The sequence below is a fragment of the Leptodactylus fuscus genome, unplaced genomic scaffold (assembly GCF_031893055.1).
Source record: "Leptodactylus fuscus isolate aLepFus1 unplaced genomic scaffold, aLepFus1.hap2 HAP2_SCAFFOLD_214, whole genome shotgun sequence".
NCBI classification, from domain to species: Eukaryota; Metazoa; Chordata; class Amphibia; order Anura; family Leptodactylidae; genus Leptodactylus; species Leptodactylus fuscus.
In genome coordinates this window covers 156,362-176,523 of record NW_027440237.1, presented here as the reverse complement: position 1 = coordinate 176,523, position 20,162 = coordinate 156,362, and the positions used below count along the sequence as shown (strand labels likewise).

The window sequence follows — 20,162 nt, the reverse complement described above, 5'->3', positions numbered from 1 at the left end:
CTCTTATTTTTAGGAGGTTTGGTGCAGATAATTTTTTGTTTGGTTTCCGCTTTTAACAACTAATATACGTTTATTTGCATTTTTTCATAAAACATTCACTCTATATCAATATTGCATGAAGGTGCCTGTCTGTATACAGTACCAAGTGGCATTCTGACAATGCTGCAGGTGTCTACTTTAAGAAAATATACAGGTATGGGGGGGTTGGAGGCTTTTTTAATGTTGCAATTTAGGTTTGATTTTTCCATCATAAAACTGTGAAAATTGCTTCGGCTACTGGAGGTGCAAAATTTCCAGAGACCCTTGGCAGTGAGAAGGTTAACAAGAGAGTTCTGTCCTCAGACTATATACTTGTATATCTAGGTTTTTTTCTGAAAAACAGAGAGAGGCTGTTCCCATGAAATAGGGGAACTCTCCAGTCACCCAACTAAATAAAATCTGCTTTTATAAAAGTAAAAGGACCCGACGGAGGAGCTCTGGCCAGGGCTCAACCACCCGCCGGCAAAGGGAAAAACCGGGCGTCAGCATTGCGGGTGTGCGGTCAATCCGGTCTTGTGAATTGCTGATAAGCCAGTCCACTTATTACTTCATACTTAGAAGCGTCTTCTTCTGGAAGGAATTCCTCCTCAGATTCCACTGAGCGGAGCTTTGGGTCTTCTGTTGTGCCAGATGTTCAATGGGGATCCAGTTCACCCCCTTCTACATGACCCTTCCTTGGGGAGAGGTCGCTCCTATGTCTGGGGCTCAGGTGCTGTCTTGTGATTTTCTGGCCATGTCTTCCCTCGCTCCTTCTTTGCTTTCTAAGAACTTGTCGGGATTTTTGGTAACTTTTTATTGCACATTGACTTGTATTAGGATCGCGATCGGCTGGAAAATGATCAGAAATCGGATTCTAAAAACGATCCTGAAATCTCAACCCTAACTATGACTCATTTCTTTTGTTGTCAGTTGTCAGTGATTGGCTCGGCCCCGTTGGGTTGTCACAGTCACAGTTCCTGTGGATGGGCCGGTGGCGCGGTGTTGTCTGGGGGGCTCCTGGCATCTGGGGCCCCATCGGGCTCCATCACTGTCCTGAAAGCAGCCGGATCTCAATTCTCCTGGGAACATTTGGACACCATCCCCCCGCTGACACCCAGGTAACTGACAACCCTGTGAGGCAGGGACGATTCCTGTGATCTCTCAGCTTGTAATGTCACCGCTCTCTGCAGGTACGCCCACAGCTCACATGTCATTGGTGGAAAGCTGCTCCTGGTGGGCGGGGTCTGGACTCAGGCTCGAGGGGGCCCCGGCCTGACGCTGGTGGATCTGATGACTGGACATGTCTGCGAATTCCAAATCGACTGTGTGAGTAGTCAGATTGTAGTCTGATTAGTGAGGTAGGGGGCGCTCCAGCCTATACCCTGCCCCTCTCCATAGCCACACCCCGCTATACCCTGCCCCTCTCCATACCCTGCACCTCTCCATACCCTGCACTCTCTCCAGCCTCAGCCCACTATACCCTGCCCCTCTCCATACCCTTCACTCTCTCCAGCCTCAGTCCGCTATACCCTGCCCCTCTCCATACCCTGCACTCCCTCCAGCCTTGCTCCTCTATACCCTGCCCCTCTCCATACCCTGCACTCCCTCCAGCCTCAGTCCGCTATACCCTGCCCCTCTCCATACCCTGCACTCTCTCCAGCCTCAGCCTGCTATACCCTGCACCTCTCCATACCCTGCACTCCCTCCAGCCTCAGTCCGCTATACCCTGCCCCTCTCCATACCCTGCACTCTCTCCAGCCTCAGCCCGCTATACCCTGCCCCTCTCCATACCCTGCACTCCCTCCAGCCTCAGTCCGCTATACCCTGCCCCTCTCCATACCCTGCACTCTCTCCAGCCTCAGTCCGCTATACCCTTCCCCTCTCCATACCCTGCTCTCCCTCCAGCCTCAGTCCGCTATACCCTGCCCCTCTCCATACCCTGCACTCCCTCCAGCCTCAGTCCGCTATACCCTGCCCCTCTCCATACCCTGCACTCTCTCCAGCCTCAGTCCTCTATACCCTGCCCCTCTCCATACCCTGCACTCCCTCCAGCCTCAGTCCGCTATACCCTGCCCCTCTCCATACCCTGCACTCCCTCCAGCCTCAGTCCGCTATACCCTGCCCCTCTCCATACCCTGCACTCTCTCCAGCCTCAGCCCGCTATACCCTGCACTCTCTCCAGCCTCAGCCCGCTATACCCTGCCCCTCTCCATACCCTGCACTCTCTCCAGCCTCAGTCCGCTATACCCTGCCCCTCTCCATACCCTGCTCTCCCTCCACCCTCAGTCCGCTATACCCTGCCCCTCTCCATAGCCACACCCCGCTATACCCTGCCCCTCTCCATACCCTGCACTCTCTCCAGCCTCAGCCCGCTATACCCTGCCCCTCTCCATACCCTGCACTCTCTCCAGCCTCAGCCCGCTATACCCTGCCCCTCTCCATACCCTGCACTCCCTCCAGCCTCAGTCCGCTATACCCTGCCCCTCTCCATACCCTGCACTCTCTCCAGCCTCAGTCCGCTATACCCTGCCCCTCTCCATACCCTGCACTCTCTCCAGCCTCAGCCCGCTATACCCTGCCCCTCTCCATACCCTGCACTCCCTCCAGCCTCAGTCCGCTATACCCTGCCCCTCTCCATACCCTGCACTCCCTCCAGCCTCAGTCCGCTATACCCTGCCCCTCTCCATACCCTGCACTCTCTCCAGCCTCAGTCCTCTATACCCTGCCCCTCTCCATACCCTGCACTCCCTCCAGCCTCAGTCCGCTATACCCTGCCCCTCTCCATACCCTGCACTCTCTCCAGCCTCAGCCCGCTATACCCTGCCCCTCTCCATACCCTGCACTCTCTCCAGCCTCAGCCCGCTATACCCTGCCCCTCTCCATACCCTGCACTCTCTCCAGCCTCAGCCCGCTATACCCTGCCCCTCTCCATACCCTGCACTCTCTCCACCCTCAGTCCGCTATACCCTGCCCCTCTCCATACCCTGCTCTCCCTCCAGCCTCAGCCCGCTATACCCTGCCCCTCTCCATACCCTGCTCTCCCTCCAGCCTCAGTCCGCTATACCCTGCCCCTCTCCATAGCCACACCCCGCTATACCCTGCCCCTCTCCATACCCTGCACTCTCTCCAGCCTCAGCCCGCTATACCCTGCCCCTCTCCATACCCTGCACTCTCTCCAGCCTCAGCCCGCTATATCCTGCCCCTCTCCATACCCTGCTCTCCCTCCACCCTCAGTCCGCTATACCCTGCCACTCTCCATAGCCACACCCCGCTATACCCTGCCCCTCTCCATACCCTGCACTCTCTCCAGCCTCAGCCCGCTATACCCTGCCCCTCTCCATACCCTGCACTCTCTCCAGCCTCAGCCCGCTATACCCTGCCCCTCTCCATACCCTGCACTCTCTCCAGCCTCAGCCCGCTATACCCTGCCCCTCTCCATACCCTGCACTCTCTCCAGCCTCAGTCCACTATACCCTGCCCCTCTCCATACCCTGCTCTCCCTCCACCCTCAGTCCGCTATACCCTGCCCCTCTCCATACCCTGCTCTCCCTCCACCCTCAGTCCGCTATACCCTGCCCCTCTCCATACCCTGCACTCTCTCCAGCCTCAGTCCGCTATACCCTGCCCCTCTCCATACCCTGCACTCTCTCTAGCCTCAGTCCGCTATACCCTGCCCCTCTCCATACCCTGCTCTCCCTCCAGCCTCAGCCCGCTATACCCTGCCCCTCTCCATACCCTGCTCTCCCTCCAGCCTCAGTCCGCTATACCCTGCCCCTCTCCATAGCCACACCCCGCTATACCCTGCCCCTCTCCATACCCTGCACTCTCTCCAGCCTCAGCCCGCTATACCCTGCCCCTCTCCATACCCTGCACTCTCTCCATAGCCACACCCCGCTATACCCTGCCCCTCTCCATACCCTGCACTCTCTCCAGCCTCAGTCCGCTATACCCTGCCCCTCTCCATACCCTGCTCTCCCTCCACCCTCAGTCCGCTATACCCTGCCCCTCTCCATACCCTGCTCTCCCTCCAGCCTCAGCCCGCTATACCCTGCCCCTCTCCATACCCTGCTCTCCCTCCAGCCTCAGCCCGCTATACCCTGCCCCTCTCCATACCCTGCTCTCCCTCCAGCCTCAGTCCGCTATACCCTGCCCCTCTCCATACCCTGCACTCTCTCCAGCCTCAGCCCGCTATACCCTGCCCCTCTCCATACCCTGCACTCTCTCCAGCCTCAGCCCGCTATACCCTGCACCTCTCCATACCCTGCTCTCTCTCCAGCCTCAGTCTGCTATACCCTGCCCCTCTCCATAGCCACACCCCGCTATACCCTGCCCCTCTCCATACCCTGCACTCTCTCCAGCCTCAGCCCGCTATATCCTGCCCCTCTCCATACCCTGCTCTCCCTCCACCCTCAGTCCGCTATACCCTGCCACTCTCCATAGCCACACCCCGCTATACCCTGCCCCTCTCCATACCCTGCACTCTCTCCAGCCTCAGCCCGCTATACCCTGCCCCTCTCCATACCCTGCACTCTCTCCAGCCTCAGCCCGCTATACCCTGCCCCTCTCCATACCCTGCACTCTCTCCAGCCTCAGCCCGCTATACCCTGCCCCTCTCCATACCCTGCACTCTCTGCAGCCTCAGTCCGCTATACCCTGCCCCTCTCCATACCCTGCTCTCCCTCCAGCCTCAGCCCGCTATACCCTGCCCCTCTCCATACCCTGCTCTCCCTCCAGCCTCAGTCCGCTATACCCTGCCCCTCTCCATAGCCACACCCCGCTATACCCTGCCCCTCTCCATACCCTGCACTCTCTCCAGCCTCAGCCCGCTATACCCTGCCCCTCTCAATACCCTGCTCTCTCTCCAGCCTCAGTCCGCTATACCCTGCCCCTCTCCATAGCCACACCCCGCTATACCCTGCCCCTCTCCATACCCTGCACTCTCTCCAGCCTCAGTCCGCTGTACCCTGCCCCTCTCCATACCCTGCTCTCCCTCCAGCCTCAGCCCGCTATACCCTGCCCCTCTCCATACCCTGCACTCTCTCCAGCCTCAGCCTGCTATACCCTGCCCCTCTCCATACCCTGCACTCTCTCCAGCCTCAGTCCGCTATACCCTGCCCCTCTCCATACCCTGCACTCTTTCCAGCCTCATCCCACTATACCCTTCCCCTCTCCATACCCTGCACTCTCTCCAGCCTCAGCCTTCTATACCCTGCCCCTCTCCATACCCTGCACTCTCTCCAGCCTCAGCCCGCTATACCCTGCCCCTCTCCATACCCTGCACTCTCTCCAGCCTCAGTCCGCTATACCCTGCCCCTCTCCATACCCTGCACTCTCTCCAGCCTCAGTCCGCTATACCCTGCCCCTCTCCATAGCCACACCCCGCTATACCCTGCCCCTCTCCATACCCTGCACTCTCTCCAGCCTCAGCCCGCTATACCCTGCCCCTCTCCATACCCTGCTCTCTCTCCAGTCTCAGTCCGCTATACCCTGCCCCTCTCCATAGCCACACCCCGCTATACCCTGCCCCTCTCCATACCCTGCACTCTCTCCAGCCTCAGTCCGCTATACCCTGCCCCTCTCCATACCCTGCTCTCCCTCCACCCTCAGTCCGCTATACCCTGCCCCTCTCCATACCCTGCTCTCCCTCCAGCCTCAGCCCGCTATACCCTGCCCCTCTCCATACCCTGCTCTCCCTCCAGCCTCAGCCCGCTATACCCTGCCCCTCTCCATACCCTGCTCTCCCTCCAGCCTCAGTCCGCTATACCCTGCCCCTCTCCATAGCCACACCCCGCTATACCCTGCCCCTCTCCATACCCTGCACTCTCTCCAGCCTCAGCCCGCTATACCCTGCCCCTCTCCATACCCTGCTCTCTCTCCAGCCTCAGTCTGCTATACCCTGCCCCTCTCCATAGCCACACCCCGCTATACCCTGCCCCTCTCCATACCCTGCACTCTCTCCAGCCTCAGTCCGCTGTACCCTGCCCCTCTCCATACCCTGCTCTCCCTCCAGCCTCAGCCCGCTATACCCTGCCCCTCTCCATACCCTGCACTCTCTCCAGCCTCAGCCCGCTATACCCTGCCCCTCTCCATACCCTGCACTCCCTCCAGCCTCAGCCCGCTATACCCTGCCCCTCTCCATACCCTGCACTCTCTCCAGCCTCAGCCTGCTATACCCTGCCCCTCTCCATACCCTGCACTCTCTCCAGCCTCAGTCCGCTATACCCTGCCCCTCTCCATACCCTGCACTCTTTCCAGCCTCATCCCACTATACCCTTCCCCTCTCCATACCCTGCACTCTCTCCAGCCTCAGTCCGCTATACCCTGCCCCTCTCCATACCCTGCTCTCCCTCCACCCTCAGTCCGCTATACCCTGCCCCTCTCCATACCCTGCTCTCCCTCCAGCCTCAGCCCGCTATACCCTGCCCCTCTCCATACCCTGCTCTCCCTCCAGCCTCAGCCCGCTATACCCTGCCCCTCTCCATACCCTGCTCTCCCTCCAGCCTCAGTCCGCTATACCCTGCCCCTCTCCATACCCTGCACTCTCTCCAGCCTCAGCCCGCTATACCCTGCCCCTCTCCATACCCTGCACTCTCTCCAGCCTCAGCCCGCTATACCCTGCACCTCTCCATACCCTGCTCTCTCTCCAGCCTCAGTCTGCTATACCCTGCCCCTCTCCATAGCCACACCCCGCTATACCCTGCCCCTCTCCATACCCTGCACTCTCTCCAGCCTCAGCCCGCTATATCCTGCCCCTCTCCATACCCTGCTCTCCCTCCACCCTCAGTCCGCTATACCCTGCCACTCTCCATAGCCACACCCCGCTATACCCTGCCCCTCTCCATACCCTGCACTCTCTCCAGCCTCAGCCCGCTATACCCTGCCCCTCTCCATACCCTGCACTCTCTCCAGCCTCAGCCCGCTATACCCTGCCCCTCTCCATACCCTGCACTCTCTGCAGCCTCAGTCCGCTATACCCTGCCCCTCTCCATACCCTGCTCTCCCTCCACCCTCAGTCCGCTATACCCTGCCCCTCTCCATACCCTGCTCTCCCTCCAGCCTCAGCCCGCTATACCCTGCCCCTCTCCATACCCTGCTCTCCCTCCAGCCTCAGTCCGCTATACCCTGCCCCTCTCCATAGCCACACCCCGCTATACCCTGCCCCTCTCCATACCCTGCACTCTCTCCAGCCTCAGCCCGCTATACCCTGCCCCTCTCCATACCCTGCTCTCTCTCCAGCCTCAGTCCGCTATACCCTGCCCCTCTCCATAGCCACACCCCGCTATACCCTGCCCCTCTCCATACCCTGCACTCTCTCCAGCCTCAGTCCGCTGTACCCTGCCCCTCTCCATACCCTGCTCTCCCTCCAGCCTCAGCCCGCTATACCCTGCCCCTCTCCATACCCTGCACTCTCTCCAGCCTCAGCCTGCTATACCCTGCCCCTCTCCATACCCTGCACTCTCTCCAGCCTCAGTCCGCTATACCCTGCCCCTCTCCATACCCTGCACTCTTTCCAGCCTCATCCCACTATACCCTTCCCCTCTCCATACCCTGCACTCTCTCCAGCCTCAGCCCGCTATACCCTGCCCCTCTCCATACCCTGCACTCTCTCCAGCCTCAGTCCGCTATACCCTGCCCCTCTCCATACCCTGCACTCTCTCCAGCCTCAGTCCGCTATACCCTGCCCCTCTCCATAGCCACACCCCGCTATACCCTGCCCCTCTCCATACCCTGCACTCTCTCCAGCCTCAGCCCGCTATACCCTGCCCCTCTCCATACCCTGCTCTCTCTCCAGTCTCAGTCCGCTATACCCTGCCCCTCTCCATAGCCACACCCCGCTATACCCTGCCCCTCTCCATACCCTGCACTCTCTCCAGCCTCAGTCCGCTATACCCTGCCCCTCTCCATACCCTGCTCTCCCTCCACCCTCAGTCCGCTATACCCTGCCCCTCTCCATACCCTGCTCTCCCTCCAGCCTCAGCCCGCTATACCCTGCCCCTCTCCATACCCTGCTCTCCCTCCAGCCTCAGCCCGCTATACCCTGCCCCTCTCCATACCCTGCTCTCCCTCCAGCCTCAGTCCGCTATACCCTGCCCTCTCCATAGCCACACCCCGCTATACCCTGCCCCTCTCCATACCCTGCACTCTCTCCAGCCTCAGCCCGCTATACCCTGCCCCTCTCCATACCCTGCTCTCTCTCCAGCCTCAGTCTGCTATACCCTGCCCCTCTCCATAGCCACACCCCGCTATACCCTGCCCCTCTCCATACCCTGCACTCTCTCCAGCCTCAGTCCGCTGTACCCTGCCCCTCTCCATACCCTGCTCTCCCTCCAGCCTCAGCCCGCTATACCCTGCCCCTCTCCATACCCTGCACTCTCTCCAGCCTCAGCCCGCTATACCCTGCCCCTCTCCATACCCTGCACTCCCTCCAGCCTCAGCCCGCTATACCCTGCCCCTCTCCATACCCTGCACTCTCTCCAGCCTCAGCCTGCTATACCCTGCCCCTCTCCATACCCTGCACTCTCTCCAGCCTCAGTCCGCTATACCCTGCCCCTCTCCATACCCTGCACTCTTTCCAGCCTCATCCCACTATACCCTTCCCCTCTCCATACCCTGCACTCTCTCCAGCCTCAGCCTGCTATACCCTGCCCCTCTCCATAGCCACACCCCGCTATACCCTGCCCCTCTCCATACCCTGCACTCTCTCCAGCCTCAGCCCGCTATACCCTGCCCCTCTCCATACCCTGCACTCCCTCCAGCCTCAGCCCGCTATACCCTGCCCCTCTCCATACCCTGCACTCTTTCCAGCCTCAGCCTGCTATACCCTGCCCCTCTCCATACCCTGCACTCTTTCCAGCCTCATCCCACTATACCCTTCCCCTCTCCATACCCTGCACTCTCTCCAGCCTCAGCCTGCTATACCCTGCCCCTCTCCATACCCTGCACTCTCTCTAGCCTCAGCCTGCTATACCCTGCCCCTCTCCATACCCTGCACTCTCTCCAGCCTCAGCCCACTATACCCTTCCCCTCTCCATACCCTGCACTCTCTCCAGCCTCAGCCCGCTATACCCTGCCCCTCTCCATACCCTGCACTCTCTCCAGCCTCAGCCTGCTATACCCTGCCCCTCTCCATACCCTGCACTCCCTCCAGCCTCAGCCCGCTATACCCTGCCCCTCTCCATACCCTGCACTCTCTCCAGCCTCAGCCTGCTATACCCTGCCCCTCTCCATACCCTGCACTCTCTCCAGCCTCAGTCCGCTATACCCTGCCCCTCTCCATACCCTGCACTCTTTCCAGCCTCATCCCACTATACCCTTCCCCTCTCCATACCCTGCACTCTCTCCAGCCTCAGTCCGCTATACCCTGCCCCTCTCCATACCCTGCTCTCCCTCCACCCTCAGTCCGCTATACCCTGCCCCTCTCCATACCCTGCTCTCCCTCCAGCCTCAGCCCGCTATACCCTGCCCCTCTCCATACCCTGCTCTCCCTCCAGCCTCAGCCCGCTATACCCTGCCCCTCTCCATACCCTGCTCTCCCTCCAGCCTCAGTCCGCTATACCCTGCCCCTCTCCATACCCTGCACTCTCTCCAGCCTCAGCCCGCTATACCCTGCCCCTCTCCATACCCTGCACTCTCTCCAGCCTCAGCCCGCTATACCCTGCACCTCTCCATACCCTGCTCTCTCTCCAGCCTCAGTCTGCTATACCCTGCCCCTCTCCATAGCCACACCCCGCTATACCCTGCCCCTCTCCATACCCTGCACTCTCTCCAGCCTCAGCCCGCTATATCCTGCCCCTCTCCATACCCTGCTCTCCCTCCACCCTCAGTCCGCTATACCCTGCCACTCTCCATAGCCACACCCCGCTATACCCTGCCCCTCTCCATACCCTGCACTCTCTCCAGCCTCAGCCCGCTATACCCTGCCCCTCTCCATACCCTGCACTCTCTCCAGCCTCAGCCCGCTATACCCTGCCCCTCTCCATACCCTGCACTCTCTCCAGCCTCAGCCCGCTATACCCTGCCCCTCTCCATACCCTGCACTCTCTGCAGCCTCAGTCCGCTATACCCTGCCCCTCTCCATACCCTGCTCTCCCTCCACCCTCAGTCCGCTATACCCTGCCCCTCTCCATACCCTGCTCTCCCTCCAGCCTCAGCCCGCTATACCCTGCCCCTCTCCATACCCTGCTCTCCCTCCAGCCTCAGTCCGCTATACCCTGCCCCTCTCCATAGCCACACCCCGCTATACCCTGCCCCTCTCCATACCCTGCACTCTCTCCAGCCTCAGCCCGCTATACCCTGCCCCTCTCCATACCCTGCTCTCTCTCCAGCCTCAGTCCGCTATACCCTGCCCCTCTCCATAGCCACACCCCGCTATACCCTGCCCCTCTCCATACCCTGCACTCTCTCCAGCCTCAGTCCGCTGTACCCTGCCCCTCTCCATACCCTGCTCTCCCTCCAGCCTCAGCCCGCTATACCCTGCCCCTCTCCATACCCTGCACTCTCTCCAGCCTCAGCCTGCTATACCCTGCCCCTCTCCATACCCTGCACTCTCTCCAGCCTCAGTCCGCTATACCCTGCCCCTCTCCATACCCTGCACTCTTTCCAGCCTCATCCCACTATACCCTTCCCCTCTCCATACCCTGCACTCTCTCCAGCCTCAGCCTTCTATACCCTGCCCCTCTCCATACCCTGCACTCTCTCCAGCCTCAGCCCGCTATACCCTGCCCCTCTCCATACCCTGCACTCTCTCCAGCCTCAGTCCGCTATACCCTGCCCCTCTCCATACCCTGCACTCTCTCCAGCCTCAGTCCGCTATACCCTGCCCCTCTCCATAGCCACACCCCGCTATACCCTGCCCCTCTCCATACCCTGCACTCTCTCCAGCCTCAGCCCGCTATACCCTGCCCCTCTCCATACCCTGCTCTCTCTCCAGTCTCAGTCCGCTATACCCTGCCCCTCTCCATAGCCACACCCCGCTATACCCTGCCCCTCTCCATACCCTGCACTCTCTCCAGCCTCAGTCCGCTATACCCTGCCCCTCTCCATACCCTGCTCTCCCTCCACCCTCAGTCCGCTATACCCTGCCCCTCTCCATACCCTGCTCTCCCTCCAGCCTCAGCCCGCTATACCCTGCCCCTCTCCATACCCTGCTCTCCCTCCAGCCTCAGCCCGCTATACCCTGCCCCTCTCCATACCCTGCTCTCCCTCCAGCCTCAGTCCGCTATACCCTGCCCCTCTCCATAGCCACACCCCGCTATACCCTGCCCCTCTCCATACCCTGCACTCTCTCCAGCCTCAGCCCGCTATACCCTGCCCCTCTCCATACCCTGCTCTCTCTCCAGCCTCAGTCTGCTATACCCTGCCCCTCTCCATAGCCACACCCCGCTATACCCTGCCCCTCTCCATACCCTGCACTCTCTCCAGCCTCAGTCCGCTGTACCCTGCCCCTCTCCATACCCTGCTCTCCCTCCAGCCTCAGCCCGCTATACCCTGCCCCTCTCCATACCCTGCACTCTCTCCAGCCTCAGCCCGCTATACCCTGCCCCTCTCCATACCCTGCACTCCCTCCAGCCTCAGCCCGCTATACCCTGCCCCTCTCCATACCCTGCACTCTCTCCAGCCTCAGCCTGCTATACCCTGCCCCTCTCCATACCCTGCACTCTCTCCAGCCTCAGTCCGCTATACCCTGCCCCTCTCCATACCCTGCACTCTTTCCAGCCTCATCCCACTATACCCTTCCCCTCTCCATACCCTGCACTCTCTCCAGCCTCAGCCTGCTATACCCTGCCCCTTTCCATAGCCACACCCCGCTATACCCTGCCCCTCTCCATACCCTGCACTCTCTCCAGCCTCAGCCCGCTATACCCTGCCCCTCTCCATACCCTGCACTCCCTCCAGCCTCAGCCCGCTATACCCTGCCCCTCTCCATACCCTGCACTCTTTCCAGCCTCAGCCTGCTATACCCTGCCCCTCTCCATACCCTGCACTCTTTCCAGCCTCATCCCACTATACCCTTCCCCTCTCCATACCCTGCACTCTCTCCAGCCTCAGCCTGCTATACCCTGCCCCTCTCCATACCCTGCACTCTCTCTAGCCTCAGCCTGCTATACCCTGCCCCTCTCCATACCCTGCACTCTCTCCAGCCTCAGCCCACTATACCCTTCCCCTCTCCATACCCTGCACTCTCTCCAGCCTCAGCCCGCTATACCCTGCCCCTCTCCATACCCTGCACTCTCTCCAGCCTCAGTCCGCTATACCCTTCCCCTCTCCATACCCTGCATTCGCTCCAGCCTCAGTTTGCTATACCCTGCCCCTCTCCATACCCTGCCCCTCTCCATACCCTGCACTCGCTCCAGCCTCAGTCTGCTATACCCTGCCCCTCTCCATACCCTGCACTCTCTCCAGCCTCAGTCTGCTGTACCCTGCCCCTCTCCATACCCTGCACTCTCTCCAGCCTCAGCCCACTATACCCTTCCCCTCTCCATACCCTGCACGAGCTCCAGCCTCAGTCCGCTATACCCTTCCCCTCTCCATACCCTGCCCCTCTCCATACCCTGCACTCTCTCCAGCCTCAGTCCGCTATACCCTGCCCCTCTCCATACCCTGCCCCTCTCCATACCCTGCACTCTCTCCAGCCTCAGCCCGCTATACCCTGCCCCTCTCCATACCCTGCACTCTCTCCACCCTCAGTCCGCTATATCCTTCCCCTCTCCATACCCTGCACTCCCTCCAGCCTCAGTCTGCTATACCCTGCCCCTCTCCATACCCTGCCCCTCTCCATACCCTGCACTCTCTCCAGCCTCAGCCCGCTATACCCTGCCCCTCTCCATACCCTGCACTTTCTCCACCCTCAGTCCGCTATACCCTTCCCCTCTCCATACCCTGCACTCCCTCCAGCCTCAGTCTGCTATACCCTTCCCCTCTCCATACCCTGCACTCTCTCCAGCCTCAGTCCGCTATACCCTGCCCCTCTCCATACCCTGCACTCTCTTCAGCCTCAGTCCGCTATACCCTGCCCCTCTCCATACCCTGCACTCTCTCCAGCCTCAGTCCGCTATACCCTGCCCCTCTCCATACCCTGCACTCTCTCCAGCCTCAGCCCGCTATACCCTGCCCCTCTCCATACCCTGCACTCCCTCCAGCCTCAGCCCACTATACCCTGCCCCTCTCCATACCCTGCACTCTCTCCAGCCTCAGTCCGCTATACCCTGCCCCTCTCCATACCCTGCACTCTCTCCAGCCTCAGCCCGCTATACCCTGCCCCTCTCCATACCCTGCACTCTCTCCAGCCTCAGCCTGCTATACCCTGCCCCTCTCCATACCCTGCACTCTTTCCAGCCTCATCCCACTATACCCTTCCCCTCTCCATACCCTGCACTCTCTCCAGCCTCAGCCTGCTATACCCTGCCCCTCTCCATACCCTGCACTCTCTCCAGCCTCAGCCTGCTATACCCTGCCCCTCTCCATACCCTGCACTCTCTCCAGCCTCAGCCCACTATACCCTTCCCCTCTCCATACCCTGCACTCTCTCCAGCCTCAGCCCGCTATACCCTGCCCCTCTCCATACCCTGCACTCTCTCCAGCCTCAGTCCGCTATACCCTTCCCCTCTCCATACCCTGCATTCGCTCCAGCCTCAGTTTGCTATACCCTGCCCCTCTCCATACCCTGCCCCTCTCCATACCCTGCACTCGCTCCAGCCTCAGTCCGCTATACCCTTCCCCTCTCCATACCCTGCACTCTCTCCAGCCTCAGTCTGCTATACCCTGCCCCTCTCCATACCCTGCACTCTCTCCAGCCTCAGTCTGCTGTACCCTGCCCCTCTCCATACCCTGCACTCTCTCCAGCCTCAGCCCACTATACCCTTCCCCTCTCCATACCCTGCACGAGCTCCAGCCTCAGTCCGCTATACCCTTCCCTTCTCCATACCCTGCCCCTCTCCATACCCTGCACTCTCTCCAGCCTCAGTCCGCTATACCCTGCCCCTCTCCATACCCTGCACTCTCTCCAGCCTCAGCCCGCTATACCCTGCCCCTCTCCATACCCTGCACTCTCTCCACCCTCAGTCCGCTATACCCTTCCCCTCTCCATACCCTGCACTCCCTCCAGCCTCAGTCTGCTATACCCTGCCCCTCTCCATACCCTGCCCCTCTCCATACCCTGCACTCTCTCCAGCCTCAGCCCGCTATACCCTGCCCCTCTCCATACCCTGCACTCTCTCCACCCTCAGTCCGCTATACCCTTCCCCTCTCCATACCCTGCACTCCCTCCAGCCTCAGTCTGCTATACCCCTCCCCTCTCCATACCCTGCACTCTCTCCAGCCTCAGTCCGCTATACCCTGCCCCTCTCCATACCCTGCACTCTCTCCAGCCTCAGTCCGCTATACCCTGCCCCTCTCCATACCCTGCACTCTCTCCAGCCTCAGTCCGCTATACCCTGCCCCTCTCCATACCCTGCACTCTCTCCAGCCTCAGCCCGCTATACCCTGCCCCTCTCCATACCCTGCACTCCCTCCAGCCTCAGCCCACTATACCCTGCCCCTCTCCATACCCTGCACTCTCTCCAGCCTCAGTCCGCTATACCCTGCCCCTCTCCATACCCTGCACTCTCTCCAGCCTCAGCCCGCTATACCCTGCCCCTCTCCATACCCTGCACTCCCTCCAGCCTCAGCCCGCTATACCCTGCCCCTCTCCATACCCTGCACTCTCTCCAGCCTCAGCCTGCTATACCCTGCCCCTCTCCATACCCTGCACTCCCTCCAGCCTCAGCCCACTATACCCTGCCCCTCTCCATACCCTGCACTCTCTCCAGCCTCAGTCCGCTATACCCTGCCCCTCTCCATACCCTGCACTCTCTCCAGCCTCATACCACTATACCTTTCCCCTCTCCATACCCTGCACTCTCTCCAGCCTCAGCCCGCTATACCCTGCCCCTCTCCATACCCTGCACTCTCTCCAGCCTCAGCCTGCTATACCCTGCCCCTCTCCATACCCTGCACTCTCTCCAGCCTCAGCCCGCTATACCCTGCCCCTCTCCATACCCTGCTCTCCCTCCAGCCTCAGCCCGCTATACCCTGCCCCTCTCCATACCCTGCACTCCCTCCACCCTCAGTCCGCTATACCCTTCCCCTCTCCATACTCTGCACTCTCTCTAGCCTTAGCCCGCTATACCCTGCCCCTCTCCATACCCTGCACTCCCTCCAGCCTCAGCCCACTATACCCTGCCCCTCTCCATACCCTGCACTCTCTCCAGCCTCAGTCCGCTATACCCTGCCCCTCTCCATACCCTGCACTCTCTCCAGCCTCAGCCCGCTATACCCTGCCCCTCTCCATACCCTGCACTCTCTCCAGCCTCAGCCTGCTATACCCTGCCCCTCTCCATACCCTGCACTCTCTCCAGCCTCAGCCCGCTATACCCTGCCCCTCTCCATACCCTGCACTCTCTCCAGCCTCAGTCCGCTATACCCTGCCCCTCTCCATACCCTGCACTCTCTCCAGCCTCAGTCCGCTATACCCTGCCCCTCTCCATACCCTGCACTCCCTCCAGCCTCAGCCCACTATACCCTGCCCCTCTCCATACCCTGCACTCTCTCCAGCCTCAGTCCGCTATACCCTGCCCCTCTCCATACCCTGCACTCTCTCCAGCCTCAGCCCGCTATATCCTGCCCCTCTCCATACCCTGCACTCCCTCCAGCCTCATACCACTATACCTTTCCCCTCTCCATATCCTCTACTCCCTCCAGCTTCTCTCCTCTATACCTGGTCCCTCTCCCTATCCTGCACTCCCTCCTGCCCCTCTCCATACTCTTCAATCCCCCACACTCCTCTATACCCTGCCCCTCTTCATAGCCTTCATTGTCTCGCTTTCTCCTGCAGTCCTCTCTGGAGCGCCCCCTGATGCTACATGGACACAGCTCCGTTCTCCTTCCAGACCAGAAGCGGCTGCTGCTCCTCGGGGGCGGGGGCACTTGCTTCTCCTTTGGGACTCATTTGAATGCACAGCCAGTCCTGCTGGAGCTGCCATGGGATCTGTGACTGCAGCACTATGACCCTCAGGAGCAGAACTCCTACTAGATTGATGAGACGGTGTCATATCTGTCACATGTTGTATTGAGGTCACCTACCGCTGCATAAAAGTCTTCACCCCTCCTCCATGTCATGTGTATGACGCCATATTGTGCATCGGGGGAGGGGAAGGGAATAAAGACAGGAGTACAAGCAGAGATTGGGGCATGAGGGTATCTGAGGAAAAGAATGGGGGCAAGAGGGGGGCAATTTACCAAATCATCCCCAGTACCACATCAGAGGGCAAATCTGTACCTTGTACAGGACACGAATAGAGGAACTGCTGAAAATATCATCATTGTGACATTAGATACAGTCCTCACTAGGTACAGTCCTCACTAGATACAGTCCACACTAGATACAGTCCACACTAGATACAGTTCTCACTAGGTACAGTCCTCACTAGGTACAGTCCTCACTAGGTACAGTCCTCACTAGATACAGTCCTCACTAGGTACAGTCCTCACTAGGTACAGTCCTCACTAGGTACAGTCCACACTAGATACAGTCCTCACTAGGTACAGTCCACACTAGATACAGTCCTCACTAGGTACAGCCCTCATTAGATACAGTCCTCACTAGGTACAGTCCACACTAGGTACAGTCCTCACTAGGTACAGTCCTCACTAGGTACAGTCCTCACTAGGTACAGTCCTCATTAGATACAGTCCTCACTAGGTACAGTCCACACTAGGTACAGTCCTCACTAGGTACAGTCCTCACTAGGTACAGTCCTCACTAGGTACAGTCCACACTAGGTACAGTCCTCACTAGGTACAGTCCTCACTAGGTACAGTCCTCACTAGGTACAGTCCTCACTAGGTACAGTCCTCACTAGGTACAGTCCACACTAGATACAGTCCTCACTAGGTACAGTCCACACTAGATACAGTCCTCACTAGGTACAGTCCACACTAGATACAGTCCTCACTAGGTACAGTCCACACTAGATACAGTCCTCACTAGGTACAGTCCACACTAGATACAGTCCTCACTAGGTACAGTCCACACTAGATACAGTCCTCACTAGGTACAGTCCTCACTAGATACAGTCCTCACTAGGTACAGTCCACACTAGATACAGTCCTCACTAGGTACAGTCCTCACTAGGTACAGTCCTCACTAGGTACAGTCCTCATTAGATACAGTCCTCACTAGGTACAGTCCACACTAGATACAGTCCTCACTAGATACAGTCCTCACTAGGTACAGTCCTCACTAGGTACAGTCCTCACTAGGTACAGTCCTCATTAGATACAGTCCTCACTAGGTACAGTCCACACTAGATACAGTCCTCACTAGATACAGTCCTCACTAGGTACAGTCCTCACTAGGTACAGTCCTCACTAGGTACAGCCCTCATTAGATACAGTCCTCACTAGGTACAGTCCTCACTAGGTACAGCCCTCATTAGATACAGTCCTCACTAGGTACAGTCCTCACTAGGTACAGTCCTCACTAGATACAGTCCTCACTAGGTACAGTCCTCACTAGATACAGTCCTCACTAGGTACAGTCCTCACTAGGTACAGTCCACACTAGATACAGTCCTCACTAGGTACAGTCCTCACTAGGTTCAGTCCTCACTAGGTACAGTCCTCATTAGATACAGTCCTCAATAGATACAGTCCTCACTAGGTACAGTCCTCACTAGGTACAGTCCTCATTAGATACAGTCCTCAATAGATACAGTCCAGATTAGATACAGTCTACATTAGATACAGTCCACATTAGATACAGTATGCATTAGATGCAGTCCAGATTAGGTACAGTCCTCATTAGGTACAATCCTCTTTAGATACAGTCCTCATTAGATACAGTCCTCATTAGATACAGTCCTCATTAGATGCAGTCCTCATTAGATGCAGTCCAGATTAGGTACAGTCCTCATTAGGTACAGTCCACATTAGATACAGTCCACATTATTTACAATCCACATTATTTACAATCCACATTAGATACAGTCCACATTAGATACAGTCCTCTTTAGATACAGTCCACATTAGATACAGTCCACATTAGATACAGTCCACATTAGATACAGTCCACATTAGTGTCCTCGTTAGATACAGTCCTCTTTAGATACAGTCCTCTTTAGATACAGTCTTCATTAGTTACAGTCCACATTAGTGTCCTCGTTAGATACAGTCCACATTAGTTACAGTCCACATTAGATACAGTCCACATTAGTGTCCTCGTTAGATACAGTCCACATTAGATACAGTCCACATTAGTGTCCTCGTTAGATACAGTCCACATTAGATACAGTCCACATTAGATACAGTCCACATTAGATACAGTCCTCTTTAGATACAGTCCTTTTTAGATACAGTCCACATTAGTTACAGTCCACATTAGTTACAGTCCACATTAGGTACAGTCCACATTAGATACAGTCTTCATTAGATACAGTCCTCATTAGTTACAGTCCACTTTAGTGTCCTCGTTAGATACAGTCCACATTAGATACAGTCCACATTAGGTACAGTCCACATTAGTGTCCTCGTTAGATACAGTCCACATTAGATACAGTCCTCTTTAGATACAGTCCTCATTAGTTACAGTCCACTTTAGTGTCCTCGTTAGATACAGTCCACATTAGTGTCCTCGTTAGATACAGTCCTCTTTAGATACAGTCCACATTAGATACAGTCTTCATTAGATACAGTCTTCATTAGTTACAGTCCACATTAGTGTCCTCGTTAGATACAGTCCACATTAGATACAGTCCACATTAGGTACAGTCCACATTAGTGTCCTCGTTAGATACAGTCCACATTAGGTACAGTCCACATTAGTGTCCTCTTTAGATACAGTCCTCATTAGTTACAGTCCACTTTAGTGTCCTCGTTAGATACAGTCCACATTAGTGTCCTCGTTAGATACAGTCCACATTAGATACAGTCCTCATTAGTTACAGTCCACATTAGTGTCCTCGTTAGATACAGTCCTCTTTAGATACAGTCCTCGTTAGATACAGTCCACATTAGATACAGTCCACATTAGATACAGTCCTCATTAGTTACAGTCCACATTAGTGTCCTCGTTAGATACAGTCCTCTTTAGATACAGTCCTCTTTAGATACAGTCCTCATTAGTTACAGTCCACATTAGTGTCCTCGTTAGATACAGTCCTCTTTAGATACAGTCCACATTAGATACAGTCCTCATTAGTTACAGTCCACATTAGTGTCCTCGTTAGATACAGTCCACATTAGATACAGTCCTCATTAGTTACAGTCCACATTAGTGTCCTCGTTAGATACAGTCCTCTTTAGATACAGTCCTCGTTAGATACAGTCCACATTAGATACAGTCCACATTAGATACAGTCCTCATTAGTTACAGTCCACATTAGTGTCCTCGTTAGATATAGTCCTCTTTAGATACAGTCCTCTTTAGATACAGTCCTCATTAGTTACAGTCCACATTAGTGTCCTCGTTAGATACAGTCCTCATTAGTTACAGTCCACATTAGTGTCCTCGTTAGATACAGTCCTCTTTAGATACAGTCCACATTAGATACAGTCCTCATTAGTTACAGTCCACATTAGTGTCCTCGTTAGATACAGTCCTCTTTAGATACAGTCCTCTTTAGATACAGTCCTCATTAGTTACAGTCCACATTAGTGTCCTCGTTAGATACAGTCCTCTTTAGATACAGTCCTCTTTAGATACAGTCCTCATTAGTTACAGTCCACATTAGTGTCCTCGTTAGATACAGTCCACATTAGATACAGTCCTCTTTAGATACAGTCCTCATTAGTTACAGTCCACATTAGTGTCCTCGTTAGATACAGTCCACATTAGATACAGTCCTCTTTAGATACAGTCCTCATTAGTTACAGTCCACATTAGTGTCCTCGTTAGATACAGTCCACATTAGGTACAGTCCACATTAGTGTCCTCGTTAGATACAGTCCACATTAGATACAGTCCACATTAGGTACAGTCCACATTAGTGTCCTCGTTAGATACAGTCCACATTAGATACAGTCCTCTTTAGATACAGTCCTCTTTAGATACAGTCCTCATTAGTTACAGTCCACATTAGTGTCCTCGTTAGATACAGTCACCCCTACAC

The 20,162-nt window shown here is 57.0% G+C and overlaps 1 protein-coding gene across 1 annotated transcript; it reads left to right on the top strand.

Annotated features, from left to right (window-relative positions):
* The first annotated feature begins 924 nt into the window (after positions 1–924).
* Positions 925–16,123, top strand: LOC142187377 (tRNA wybutosine-synthesizing protein 4-like). The gene is made up of 3 exons (XM_075261582.1): positions 925–1,136; positions 1,209–1,344; positions 15,890–16,123. The coding sequence occupies exons 1-3, from the start codon at positions 925–927 to the stop codon at positions 16,046–16,048; spliced, it is 507 nt and encodes a 168-aa protein (XP_075117683.1). The 3' UTR covers positions 16,049–16,123.
* The last annotated feature ends 4,039 nt before the right edge of the window (positions 16,124–20,162 follow it).

Excerpts from the sequence above, each read along its gene's own strand:
- LOC142187377 (XM_075261582.1), top strand. The coding sequence starts at position 925 with ATGACTCATTTCTTTTGTTGTCAGTTGTCAGTGATTGGCTCGGCCCCG. Across the intron at positions 1,137-1,208 it reads ATCCCCCCGCTGACACCCAG|GTACGCCCACAGCTCACATG; the intron begins GTAACTGACAAC and ends CGCTCTCTGCAG. Across the intron at positions 1,345-15,889 it reads GCGAATTCCAAATCGACTGT|TCCTCTCTGGAGCGCCCCCT; the intron begins GTGAGTAGTCAG and ends TTTCTCCTGCAG.